At 49.3% G+C, this 13079-nt stretch overlaps 1 protein-coding gene across 2 annotated transcripts; it reads right to left on the minus strand.

Annotated features, from left to right (window-relative positions):
* Positions 1 to 404: 404 nt before the first annotated feature.
* C1QTNF8 (C1q and TNF related 8) lies at positions 405 to 11910 on the minus strand. Of its 2 annotated transcripts, XM_075106217.1 has the most exons (4): positions 11655 to 11812; positions 9583 to 10227; positions 2894 to 3134; positions 405 to 2113 (listed from the first exon to the last, which is right to left on the minus strand). In XM_075106217.1, the coding sequence occupies exons 3-4, from the start codon at positions 3117 to 3119 to the stop codon at positions 1566 to 1568; spliced, it is 774 nt and encodes a 257-aa protein (XP_074962318.1). In that variant the 5' UTR covers positions 3120 to 3134; positions 9583 to 10227; positions 11655 to 11812; the 3' UTR covers positions 405 to 1565. The 2 variants fall into 2 exon arrangements, with proteins under 2 accessions (XP_074962318.1, XP_074962319.1); XM_075106218.1 differs by lacking the exon at positions 9583 to 10227 and having other exon boundaries at positions 407 to 2113; positions 11655 to 11910.
* Between the last annotated feature and the right edge of the window lie 1169 nt (positions 11911 to 13079).

The raw sequence follows: 13079 nt of genomic DNA on the forward strand, positions 1-13079 counted from the left end.
CTGCTCACTGCAGGGGGGTTGGGGTGGATGGGCTCTAGAGGTCCCTTCAACCCAAACCATTCGATGATTCTAAGTCTTGTAGACCCATTTCATCATGCATTTACTTTGCAGATAAGCTACTTAAATGCTTCTGTCTTCATGAAGATTGTGAGATCTCAGAATTGATATTTATTTTTCAGCAAGGGGTCATTAAGTTCTGTCTCCCCATCCTGATACTTGAGGATGGCTGTTTTACCGGCCTGTGAGGAGAGGAGTTGGTGTCAGTCTAGCTTCTGGAGTCCCTTGGCATTAAAGTAACTCAAATTGCCACCTGAGACAATCGTGTGGGTCTGGATGTTCAGTCTAGTGCCCTATACTGTGAAAAAGCATACGGAGATAAGATAAAACCAGTGTACTCCAAGCATGTGTATTCAAAGCAACATCTTTATTTCAGCTACTTCTCCAACCAGCTGTGGACAAGTGAGGTACAGCAGTGAAGCAGTTTGCCTAGCAAGAACTTTTCATTTATCCTTCATACAAATGGCTCGGGATGCAAACAAGAGACTGGGGCAATGAGCAAGGGGGAGCTGGGGAAAACAGTGTCTCTTGCTGCTGCATGTACCTTGTTTTAGGAAAAAAGAAACCAAATCCCCTGAAATATCACTGCTTGCAGTTAAGCACCTTTTTTCTTTCCCGGTTCTCCTCCACTTTCCAGAAATGAAGGCATTACGAGATGGTAGTTTTCAGACATGAGCATGGCCTCAAATTCCAGCCTGGCAATGAACACTCTGAAATGGGATCCTAAGGCAAGGCCCACTTTTTTCCTTAAAATACACATGTTCCCAGCTGTGCTGGATGCTCTTGTGTGAGAAGCGTTGTTAGCAGTACAGAAGTCTAGCGAAGTTATAGCATGTGGCTACAGCTATACTTAAAACTATGTGCCTCTGAAAAAGCTTTGCCGGATCAATATGCTGTTATTTATCTAATTCTAGCATTGTGCTCTCAGTATTGCGTGAAATGGAACAAAACCATAATTTAGGGTGTGCAAAATACTGTTCTTAACGTTGGGGTGTTGTTGCCCACCTGAGTGGAGCAGACCTGGTGTAGGTGCTGGTGAGTGTGGGCTCTTAGTAGTAACACTGCACCCGCAAAGATAGCCAAGTATTGTTGTAGGAGTAATGATATTCCTTAACTAGCACCCAGATAACTGGCATCTGAAGATGACCCTTGGATATAATTAAAATGTCTTCTCTAAAGCAGAGCAAAGAGGTTGAATATTTGCTACCAACTTGGCAAACTCTTCAGGGATGTTACTGGGGACCTATACAGGGCTGCAGCACTGGGGCCTTCTGCGTGCTGCTTCTCCAGGGCACGTAAGGGCTGAAGCCGTCTCAGTACTCCTGTAGCTTGCATCACCTTGAAGCACAGTCACCTCCATCCACACAGGTCACCTTGCCATGGACGTACAACCCTGTCATCAGGCCAGGAGGCCTCTAGTCCTTCCAAGTGGAGCTAGACATATGCATTTCTAAGAGGGAAGACACTAATGTATCTACCAAAGCTTCGAGCCTAAAGCTGATGAATGGCTACTCTATGGCTGGCTTGATTAAATGGCCATTGAAGATGATGTAAACATCAGACTCCTCACTATAGATGGCATTTTCTCGCTCCCGCTTGAACATCCTCACCCAGACCTCCTCTCCTTCCTGCAGGTCCAGCATCAGGCTCTGGCTCTGCATGATGCTCCGGTCGCTGGGCTGGGCGTAGAGGATGGCCACCTCTTTCTCGTTCTTCATCAAGTGCAGGTAGGTCTCCTTGAAGTTCCAGGTGTGGACGTTGAGGCTGAAGTAATAGACTCCTGCCACATAGCAGAAGAACTTCCCCGAGAACATGTTGAAGTGTTTGTAGAGGTTCACGAACTCGGTGTCAAAAGTGACGTGCTGGAAGTAATCTGAGCTATGAAGGGGTTTTTTCCGACCCACTGAGAAAGCAGCATAGAGCTGCTTACAGGAATGGCCTTGTGGGCCGGGCTGGCCTTTCTGTCCCTTCCGTCCATTAAAGCCACGTGGCCCTCTTTCTCCTTCCTTCCCAACTGCTCCAGGGTACCCTTTCTCTCCCATTTCACCCTTCTCACCTGCGAGCATAAAGGAAAACCTTGTCAGACGCAAGCGTGCAAAGCCCAAGCTGCAGACACGTCCTGCTGGAGACAAGCAGCAAGGCAGCTGTGCTAAACCACTGTTTTCCCAGCACGGAGGTCTGGAAGCGCTGGTCAGACACCAGCACCCTCCTAATTATCAGAAAAATAAAAATGCTAGGTGAAAGCTTGGCTCCACTGAGCTTGTGGTGCCAATGTTCAAGGTCCCATAGCGGAACGCCATGGCCTGACCAGACCCATTACGTGAACCCAGTATTTGTGAGCGCAGCCCCTTCATGCAGAGGTTTGGGCAAGAAAACTTACTGATTTTGCTGAGGTCTGATTTGAGCCTGGGGAGAGGTGGTTGGGTTTGTCTGGTCTGCACATCCCCGCTCACAGGACTCCCTGACGCATCTCCTGTATTACACACTTAATTTTTGCCTGCCTGCCTTCCCGAGGCAAAAAAATGTGTGACGGAAAAAGTGAGTGTGTCTTTTCCAGTTTCTAACTCTGCTGTGTAGTGATTCGGTGATAGCATTTGCATCTGGTTTTTAGTGTGACCTAATGTGACCTTCCAGTGGTTCTGGTTTTTGGTGGATTACAGCCTTTTGCCAACTCTCCTCACTTGCACACATTTACAGCCTGTGCTGTGTCACCCCTCAACCTTCTTTTGGGTAAATAAAGTGGATGAGTTTCTTAGTGCAGAGAGGAGCACGGCTTGCAAAATGAGGGCAAACAAGTAAGATAAAGGACGTTATCACAGTAGTCAGCTTTACCCACCTTTGAGGATGGTGATATCTATAGTGGGTTGGACTTTGGGGACCGAATAGGCAGGGTCGCTGCTCATCCTTGTGTATCGTGAGGAGATGATGGAGACGGGCTGCTCTGAAGGCCCGCAGCATCGCACGCACGAGAGGCGCCGCGGTTCCCGTCTCGGCAGACCCTTTTCCAGCACGGCACCGACGTTCGCAGTGGATACCAAGAGCAGGAGAAACACAGCACTCATCTTCAGCAGAGCCAGCTGGACCGAGCAAAGGAACAGAGATGATTAACATGGTGATTCAAATCAGAGCTTCTGATGGGCCATCTGTTAATGTTACCGCAAGGTGCATTTCTTCTGGTTAATTATTAGCTTATCTCGTCGTGGCACCAGGAGACTCCAGGTAGGAAGGGTGTCCCAGTGCGTGCCATTTACAAGCAATGGAAAAGGCAATCCCTGTATTCTCATTACCTGCAGTTGATATATCTGACAAGAGACACCAGGTAAACAAGGGGGGAAAAAACCCCAAACCAAAACCTGCTGAGATCAGAAGCGAAGGCTGAGATGCTTAAAGCTTGTCTTAGCAAGCTCTGCTCAAGGCACACTCACTGCCTGGCTGCTGTTGGAGAAGCCCTTGCAAAAGGTGCTGGGTAAAAGACTCAAAGTGTTGCTCTGGTTACGGTTTCTTGCATTGCCATTCTGAAAAAGTCAAAATCAGAGGCAGAAAATGAAACTTCACTTAAATATAGAGCCTAAACCTGATTTTTTGAGGAAAAATCTGAAGGGAAATGAAACTAAAAAATCAAAAGCATTTGTCTCTTTAGATAGTCTCTCTTAGCCTCTTGCTGGTAACCTCTTTCCAAGGTGACCTAGCCAAGCACTCTGTGGCTCTGACCACATCCATGTGCTGTTCCTAGCAGAAACTGTACGCTTTCCATTTTTATTTTCCATGGTGCGGAATGGAAAGCCAAATAGCTGCAACAGACTGAACTGGGACTTGCTCTGCACAAACACTATGTTTTTTGAGACTATATCATTTTCATCTGCCACTGGCAAGCTCCAAAGGCCCTGAATAGTGGGTTGAATCAAGAGAGAAAAATGTTTCAGGAGGTGAGGTTTCTCTAGCTCCTCATCAGTCTCCATCCTAGGAGGGACTGGAGCTGGGGAGAGGCAACTGCAGCCTCATACCATGAATAATTAGTGTCATTCTACTGATTGCAGTGGTGTTTCATACAAGACAGGTTTTGGACCGATGCCTTTTTTGGACAGTATCCAAAGCCCGATTAGTTGGATGGACTCCTGTTGACCTCAAGCTAGGAACAGCTTTTACAGTGCTCCTACCAGCTTTAATTCCTGGAATAGTTGGGGAAGGTAGTAGCTGGATGTCCTGGCTTTCAGAAATAGCTCAATGAACACGCAGGTCCCATCTGCAGTTAGGGAGGGGATCTTGCCTTGGAGCTCTACAGAGGCTTCACTGGGCACAAACTGGACTAGCTGAGAAAATATGAAGAAAAAAATGTGTCAGTCTGGGGCAAGGTACTTGGATCGTATGGGCGTTCTTGGGAGATGCTTGCTCCTAGTTCTCACCTGCCCCAAAAGAGCTGTCATTCACACCTTTTATTACTTGGTGTAATCCAGCTCCCTGGAAACCCAGTGAATACTTATGAGCAACAACATAATAACTTTCCTTCTGACAGCCGTGAAAGTCCTTTCATCAAATCTGTCATAACTTGAAATGATCTTTCTATTCATAATCGTACCTCATTCTAGGTACAATTCTGAGGAGGGATTAATACTCCTTTTATCAGTGTTCAGGGCCCGAATTTCATTTTCATGAAGCCCTTTTTAATTTTTGTTCACTTCTTAAGCCATCTTTGTGCTGCCAAGCAGGAACAGAAACGCAATGCGAGCCTAATGGACACCAGGTCACAAATAACCAGCCCATATGTGACCAGAGCAGAAAGTTTGCATTGCAAAGAGCATTTGGGGTCTGTGTAATGTTTCTGGGGTTTCCTCTGCAGTGATTACAGTTTGTGCATATGCATGATGATCTAAAGACGACCTCAAGTTCACTCGGAGTCCCAGGCAATCAGGGCCAATATATCCTCTTTGAGACTAAAAGAGATTGAGCCCTTCCCAGGAGTGTGGGTAGTCAATAACCTGGGGGTAAAGTATAGGGCATTTGATTACATTGCCAGAGCATTAAAACCGGAGGGCATAATAGCTTACAATACCTTCATGAGGGAGAAAGAGCAGTCATTAAGAGGGGTATTCATAATGGGTGGAAGGGGAAGGATTCATAAATACAAAGAAATTACTTTACATTTTTATAGGTCATTATTCTCCCCGAGATGAATGTCTTTCCTATTTTAGAAGTGACTTAAGGGGAAAAAAAAAAAGTCTGGGTGAAAAATCAGTGTTCAGGTTGTGCACGTTTTACATTACTGTAATCCAAGCACCCATCGGAGAAATTGCAGCCACTTGCATGATTCATGAAGAGCAATTACTGAAGTTATTGGCTGGAAATTGCATTTGGACAAAAAAAAGAGAAGAAAACGATGCAACAATTCAGCCAATTCAGAGCATCCTAGAGCTGACACCTGCACACCACATTTTCCTTCAAAACTTAGTGAAGTTAGTTCACTGAAGTGGCAAAAACATGTTATTTGGTTGCAATATCTGTGGGTAGGTGAAACCTTAACGATGTATGTGAATAAACAGTTTCAGATCTGCAGTCTGCTCGTAACAGACAAGTAAGGACAGGAGGAGAAGTGAAATAAGAAAGATGTGGAGAAAAAGGAGCCCGAGAGGACTGCAAGAAAAGGACAATGTATTCAGTGGTGTGGGATTATCTTTGGGAGAGATCCAGCACAAAACTGGAGATCAGGTGAAGGGAAAACCCCAAACCAGAGAAATTGAATATGCAACAGGAAAGGAAACAAACCAGGTAAGGATTTCCTTATAATAAGATCATGTCAATTTGGAGAAAAGAATGATTTGAGCCAAATTTCAGAGAAGAAGCAAACATAACTCTCATGGTGGTGGGGAGGTAAAACCTGACGCCTTGTAAAAAACCATACAAAAAGAATGAAGCCGAGAATTTAAGGTCTGTGAGGTAAAGCGAGAGGCTGTTTTCAGCCATTTGTTTTTCCCCTTGAAGATAATTATTGTGACCTTATTTTGTCAAATGTGACAATGATGGATTTTACTTCAGCTGCTCAGGTTTATCTTCTCGGGAACACAGCAAACAACAAACCCGGCTTTGCTCTGCTGTGGCCGTGACTCACCAGAGCCCAGGCCGGGAGCTGCCTCTCCTGCCCGTCATTCAGATCCCCGCATGGGAAGGACAGACATCCTCCTTCCCATCGCCACCCGACATGCTCGTTAGTGCCTGGAATGATGCATTAGTAACGCACTGAATGCCCGGAGGCTGCAAAACTGAGTGTGGTCCTCCCTGGTCATCCTTCACGGCACCGTTCTAGAGATGGACGGGAGCATACTGAAAGCAGCCGATTAAAACTGGAAGTATAAAATACTGTCGGCGTCTTCCGTACGGGGAACCTGCAAATCGCATCTTGGTTCGATTCAGAAATTGTGGGTTTCCTATCGGGTAGAAAAACCCAGAGATGATGACAGATGTGCAGGCACCCTAATGGCTGGGAGGAAAACTGGTCTCACGTCTTTGGAAACTTTGAAGCCCATAAATGTTTTCACCTGAAGGCTAGAGAAAGTCTCAGCCCTCCCTCTCGGAACCATTTTTTCAGTTCAGGTTCTTTGGCTCTGCTTTTAGCTTAGGTTCATTTTGAAATGGTTGATTGACAGTTGATGAGTTTGAAACGTTTCAGTTGAAAATCTTGTGGCAATGCGTAGAAAAATGTAAATGGTTTTGATGCTTCTGACGCTTCTTGCAAAATGCTTGCGAAGCAGAAAGCTCACCACGAGACTGAGCGCAAGACCTGTTCTGTTGCAATAGGTAATTTCAAAATAAATCACAGAATCACAGAAGGCAGGGGTTGGCAGGGCCCTCTGGAGCTCACCCCGTCCCACCCCTGCTGGATCAGGCACCCCAGAGCAGGGGCACAGGACCGCGTCCAGGCGGGGGGTGAATGTCTCCAGGGAAGGGACCCCACAGCCTCTCTGGGCAGCCTGTGCCCCTGCTCTGGCACCCGCACAGGGAAGGGGTTTGTCCTCATGTTCAGGTGGAACCTCCCGTGTTCCAGCTTGTGCCCGTGGCCCCTTGGCCTGGCGTTGGGCACCACTGAAAAGAGCCCGGCCCCATCATCCTGACACCCGCCCTTCAGATATTTATAGGTATTGATGAGATCCCCCCTCAGCCTTCTCTTCTCCAGGCTGAACAGACCCAGGTCTCTCGGCCTTTCCTCACCAGGGAGATGCTCCAGCCCCTGATCCCCTCGGCAGCTCTGCGCTGGCCTTGCTCCAGCAGTTCCCTGCCCTTCTTGAACTGGGGGGCCCAGAACTGGATGCAGCCTTGCAGCTGCGGCCTCACTGGGGCAGAGCAGAGGGGGAGGAGAACCTCCCTCGCCCTGCTGGCCACGCTCCTTTCCATGCCCCCCAGGGCACCGGTGGCCCCCTTGGCCCCAAGGGCCCGGTGCCGGCTCAGGGTCACCTCGCTGCCCCCCAGCACCCCCAGGGCCTCTCAGCAGAGCCGCTCTCCAGCGGGTCCCCCCCAGCCTGTGCTGGTGCGGGGGGTTGTTCGTCCCCAGGGGCAGGACCCTGCACTTGCCCTTGCTGAATTCCCTGAGGTTCCCCTGGGCCCAGCTCTCCAGCCTGGCCAGGGCTCGCTGGGTGGCAGCACAGCCTCTGGTGTATCAGCCGCCCCTCCCAGCCTGGGATCATCAATGACTTCTTCCCATAAGTCTTCCCAACCTCCCCACTCCAAAGCCATGAAGCAGCTCGGCGACCGGCCTCTGCAAGTGGAATTTAATGTGATGCTAAGGAAGAAGTTGAGTGTGTGCTAAATGGGCAGATCTATCTTTTGAGCAATATTTCGGCAAACAAAACGAAAAATTATGAATGATGAAATGAGGCATCTGAACCTGAAAAGGCAGTTAATGTCAGTGAATTTTCATGATGAGGATGGCTGGTGGTTGGTTGTGTTCATTAGACCATTAGAATATATGTTATCATTGGAGAGCTGTTTAAAGATAATGAAAGGTTTCGTTGACAGAACCCACCCTTCAGCTAAGGTTTAAAAAGACTATTTGCTTTTTCTGTCCCTTCCTCTCTGAATTTCTGAGTAGAAAGACAATATTTAAATATTACCAATAGGGATTGTTTGTTCAGGTATTTCTGCCTGGCCCAAAAATTTTCAAAGAAGAAAAAAACAGTCTCCTTGCATTAAATTCAAACGTTCCCATTGTTCAGATCCTTTTGAAAGGGTGTGTCTGTCGTTCTAACCAGATCCGGCAGTACGAACCCTTTCGTGGGTGCCGCAACGACAGAGCCCAGCACAGTGCTGGTGAGGACGCTACGCCCAAACTGGGGACGCTGCTGCCTACCGGGCTCAACCCAAGGCAGAACAGATGATCAGGTAAGGTATTTCTGCTCTGCATTGACCCTGGAAGTGCCCTGATTGTATGCAGTCCATCAAGCTTTTTATTTACACTTTTTTTAGCTGCCATGAACAACCTGCATTGAAAGTGCTGGTTTTCCAGGGACACCTGGCATTCCCAGTGTCTGCCAGCAAAAACAAAAAAAGTCAAATTCCTCCCGTCCAGGGCTTTGGAGATGCCACAAACCTTTGCTAGGGAAGGGCAGTTCTAGTTCAGGGAGTTAAATGATGTGATTGATTCTTCTTGTGTGCAACGTCTTATTTAAATATATATTCTTGGCACTATTACAGCTGGAGAGAGCACCTTGATTGTTTTTTTTTTTGGTTCATGATTGAGTTTAATCTTATACCTCAAGGTAGACAGCTTATGTATGAGGCACATTTGCTCATGCAAAGCTTTTTAAATGATTCTGTGTACCCGTACAATTTTAACACTTTGATGTAAAGTAGCACATCCGGGCAATAGAAATGATAAGAAATCTCCATAATATCCGCAAAAATAGCTTGCTTACTCCGCACACAGCGAAAATAAGGCACGAATGCAAAGCATGTCAGCCCGGAGGCTGGACCAAAAGGTTTTCCCTGTGGTTAACAAGGTGGAGTTTGCAACCCGAACCCTAATCTTGGCCAAACCTTGCCTCTCAGCTGGCACTGCAGGCAGCCCCCGGGGGTGCTTAGGTCATGTCAAAGGTATGGGTCAACATTAACCTACCCCAGCCCCTGTTTTTGCAGGGTACAGTGGAAGAATATCCTTGCCTTGCAGGGATGCTTGAAGAATAAATCCTACTAATAACGTGCCAAGCTCACACGCTGCGATGTTGAGAGTTCACGAGGCAGAAATTGCTCTTGGATGCCTGAGCCGTGTGTTAAATTTCTGCTAACATTTTCCTTTGTGTTATTCCCAGGGCTTCACTTGGAAAAACAATCTGTGACTATCTTTGCTTTACATTCACGGCGCATGGAACAGCACCAGCCACTGCCCATTTTAATTAGTGACAAATCTTGACTGAAAACCCAAGAGGGCAGTTAAGACTAAAACCTTTCTTGCGCCACAGAGATGGAAAACACACGGATGTGTCAGCCTCAAAACTCGACATCGTTCCAGCAATGGAAAGTATTTCAGTTCTGATTTTTTACCTTTTGTCTTCTTTCAAGGCCTGACCTCCTCACTGCTCCAGACCTCCTCGCGTTGCCAGCAGCGGGAAATGAAGCATCGTTAGGGCTGGGTTGGTCTGGACACTGAACCTCCTCTTGGAAATTGTTTGGGACTTTTTTTCCTTCCCCAGGAGGATATAAAATTTCTTTATGAGCAACTCATTGTAGAAAAGCCCAAAACACTGAAGGAGCTTGTGCGTTTTCCAGGGCAAAGCTGCAACAGCTCAGCGGTTCCTCTGCCCCTGGTGCCGGAGCCGACCGTGGGGCAGCTCCTTGCCAACACAGGCTGCAGAGATGCTTTGCTCGAGCTGAGTATCAGGAGCCCATCCACAGCCATGGAGTGACTTGAGGGCTCACAGACAAGAATATTTGGATCCCAGAAAGCGGCGTGGTTTAAAAATTTCCGCTGTCCGTAGTGGTTTGCAGATGACCAACGTTAACGCCCTCTTGTCCGCAGTGTTTATACAGCGCCCTGGGGTGAAGCAGAGAGGGGTTGGGAGTGGTGCTAGAGACAGCCGGGTCGGTCTGAGCCCTGCGAGTTGTGAGCGGGGCAGGAGCCAGAGGCAAAGCTAGGGTCCAGCCGTGGCGAGGTCCAGGGATGTTCGCTGCATCCGTGCTTGTAACGGCCTGGGTGAACATTTGGTCAGTGAGTTTGTAGCTCCTTTTCTAATTATCTGGTTTGGTTTTTATTTTCTGGAGCTTTTTTGGCATGTGCCTATTTCCTATGTGGATGAATTGCCTTCATTTCTCTGTCCTGGGAGGAGCTGTGAAACACCTTCACCCCCACTAGTGCGTGCCCCTGAGCAGCAGCAGCAGCTCGTGCGGCCACCACATGTTCCCTCCAGCTGCGATTTCACCTATCGGGCATGGGAGGAGATGAGGATCCCAAGGAAATCTATTACGTGCACACGCTTAGACCTGGGGGACTGTATGGATTTAATGCAGTCCCCTGCAGGTGCGATGGGAGGAGAGGCTGTGCCTGTATGGAAATGGTCCTGTGCACCTGGGCACCTCCACCTTCGCATGGTCTGCAGCAGGGGGTGTTATCACATTTATCTCAGCACAGACGGGGAGCAAAAGGATGTTTGCTGGTGCCTAAAGAAACAACTCTTCCCTCTCTCCTTGTCCCGTTCCCTGCCTCCGACAGAAGGAGCATGCCTGCAATGTCCTGGGAATGGCCCTGCTCCAGGCTAGGCGGCTCCTTGAAAGCAGTCAGGTCTCCACGGCAAGCCCAGACGGTGATTCAGGCCTCGCTGCCGAGGCACAGGGCAAGTTACAGTAAGTCATTCCCAGGGCAGCTTCTCCCATAGATCAAACCACCCTGACAAAGTGGACGGCACCCAACTCTCCTTCACCCTTCCCAGCGGAAAGGCAGCTTTCCCATGACTTGCCACCGCTGACTCAGCCCCTCCGGGAACTCGGCTTTCTGTGTGCCAAAATAAAGCAGAGAGGTGTCCCTGCAGTGGGTGCCATGCTGTGCTGTCCCGGCTGGGAGCACCGGGGCATGGGTGCTGACAGCGGCGGCACCGTGCCGGCATGGCCCTGCTGCAAACCCCTGCTCGTGGTTCAGGAGCGAGCGGCGCATTTCAAACGGCTGCTGTTCCCCGGCGAGGCTGGAGAAGCAGAGTCCCCTGAAAGCTTCCACGCCTGCAGAGGGTGCCAGGAAAGGGCTCCTTCCTGCCCTGGGCTCCCGCGGCTGCGGGGAGCCTGCGTCAGATCGGGCACCGTCCCGTCCCGCGCCCCAGCCGCCGCTCAGAGCAAAATCAGTCTGTAGGGAAGCATCGTCCTGGAGCACTAAGGGTGGGTGGTTAATGAAACAAGGAGGGTTAGTAGGAGCCTATTAAAGCCATCTCGGCAAGAACCTGGCCTTGCACTTACTTCGCCTGCTGCAGTGAAGCAGGAAAAGTGAGATGAAGCAGCGCAGGCAGAGACCACCTCTTTTCATGACTCACCTAAGCAACCTGCTTTTGCAGTGTGGGAACGCTTTGTTCCCTATAGCAATAGTATTCCCCCTCCCCCCCCGCCCCAAACATATTCAGGTCCATTTGACTTACCTTGTGACTCAGAAACCCCTGTCTTTTACTTTCCTTGCTTAGCAGGATGCATAATATGAAAGCTGCTGTTCATTCAGGGGTTTTTTAGTCCTCGGTGGCTGCTGCAGCTTCCTAGCTGGAGTCCAAATGAAACACTGAAAGTCAGCCCGGCTCCTTATGAAACCCAGCAGCTAGGTTGTTTGCAAAAGCAGGGTTTTTTCTTGTTCCTTTGCTTGTATCAACTCGTGCTGGGTTCCTGTGTTTTTGCCCTCCTATAGTTTCCTTAAGACTCGCAGCCAGTCTGTCGGGTTGCACGGTGCCTCTCACAAGGATGGAAATGAAGACCAAAAAATTTTGTGAATAATAATAATAAAAAAAAAAATCAAAAAACCACAGACCCAAAACCACATCCAGTGTTCCAGCCAAGTGAGAAAGTGCTGGGATCACATGGAAATAATTTTTCTTTGGGAGATTTCAGCATCTTTTTAGGCAGGAGAAAGGAAAAAAAAAAAAAAGAAAACCCGAGCCTTATAATAAAAGCTTTGGCTTTTGTGCTTGAGCTGCAGAAGTGGCAAAAGCCTCTTGAAGGGGTGCAGCAATGGAACCTGCCCCTGCTGTGATACAGGGAAGGGGGGGGTGGGTGTCTGGGTGCCTGGGGACACGCCAGCACCAAGGGAAGATGTTAACCCCACTGTCCCCTGCACCTCTGTGCTGAAAAAACCCCCAGTGGCTCTTTGCTGCTGTGGAGCAGATTTGGGGCCGGTCTCAGGAAGGCGATGTGCAGCAGCAGGATGCTGGTTTCCCTCCCTGCTTCACAGGTTTGGGGGATAACGCCTTATGCCAAAGCACCCACGGCAGCATCTGTGAACGGGAAAGGAACGGGAGGTCAAGCACAAGCACAGGGGAGAAACTTCCCCAGCGTGTGTTTGCAGTCTTTGCCCATCGCTCCCTAGTTGCTGGCGTTGTGCTTTGCACTGACTTTTCCATGACAGCCAGAAATGGCTGGACACTAAATTGCCACTATTTCACATAACTGGGACTGAATCATCGACTCCTCTGGCTGACTGCAGCAGTCACAGCCCGGGTGCTACGAGGGTCTGCGTGGGCCGGGAGGCGTGGGGACCACCTCCAAAGGAGGCTGAGCAGAGGGCATCGTCAGAGAAGCCGCCCAGCCCTGTCCTGCCCGGGCTGGCCCACCTGTGGAGGAGCACGCAGCGGTCCTGGCCACGCGCGAGTCCTTCGGGAGGGCCGGTGGCTGCCACGGTCCCTGGGCTCACAGCAGCAACGGGGCTGCAGAGCCTAGCGCTGCGTGGCACAGTGCTGCACGCCAGCAGGGTCACCCCTTAGCCAGGAGCTAACGCGGGAGGTAGCACGGATTGCTCTTGTCCAAGGGACTGCTGAGACCAAGTCACTCAGGGCAGCCAGGAGCAGACATGGGCGTTTCAG

This window comes from Phalacrocorax aristotelis, chromosome 10 (genome assembly GCF_949628215.1).
Source record: "Phalacrocorax aristotelis chromosome 10, bGulAri2.1, whole genome shotgun sequence".
NCBI lineage: Eukaryota > Metazoa > Chordata > Aves > Suliformes > Phalacrocoracidae > Phalacrocorax > Phalacrocorax aristotelis.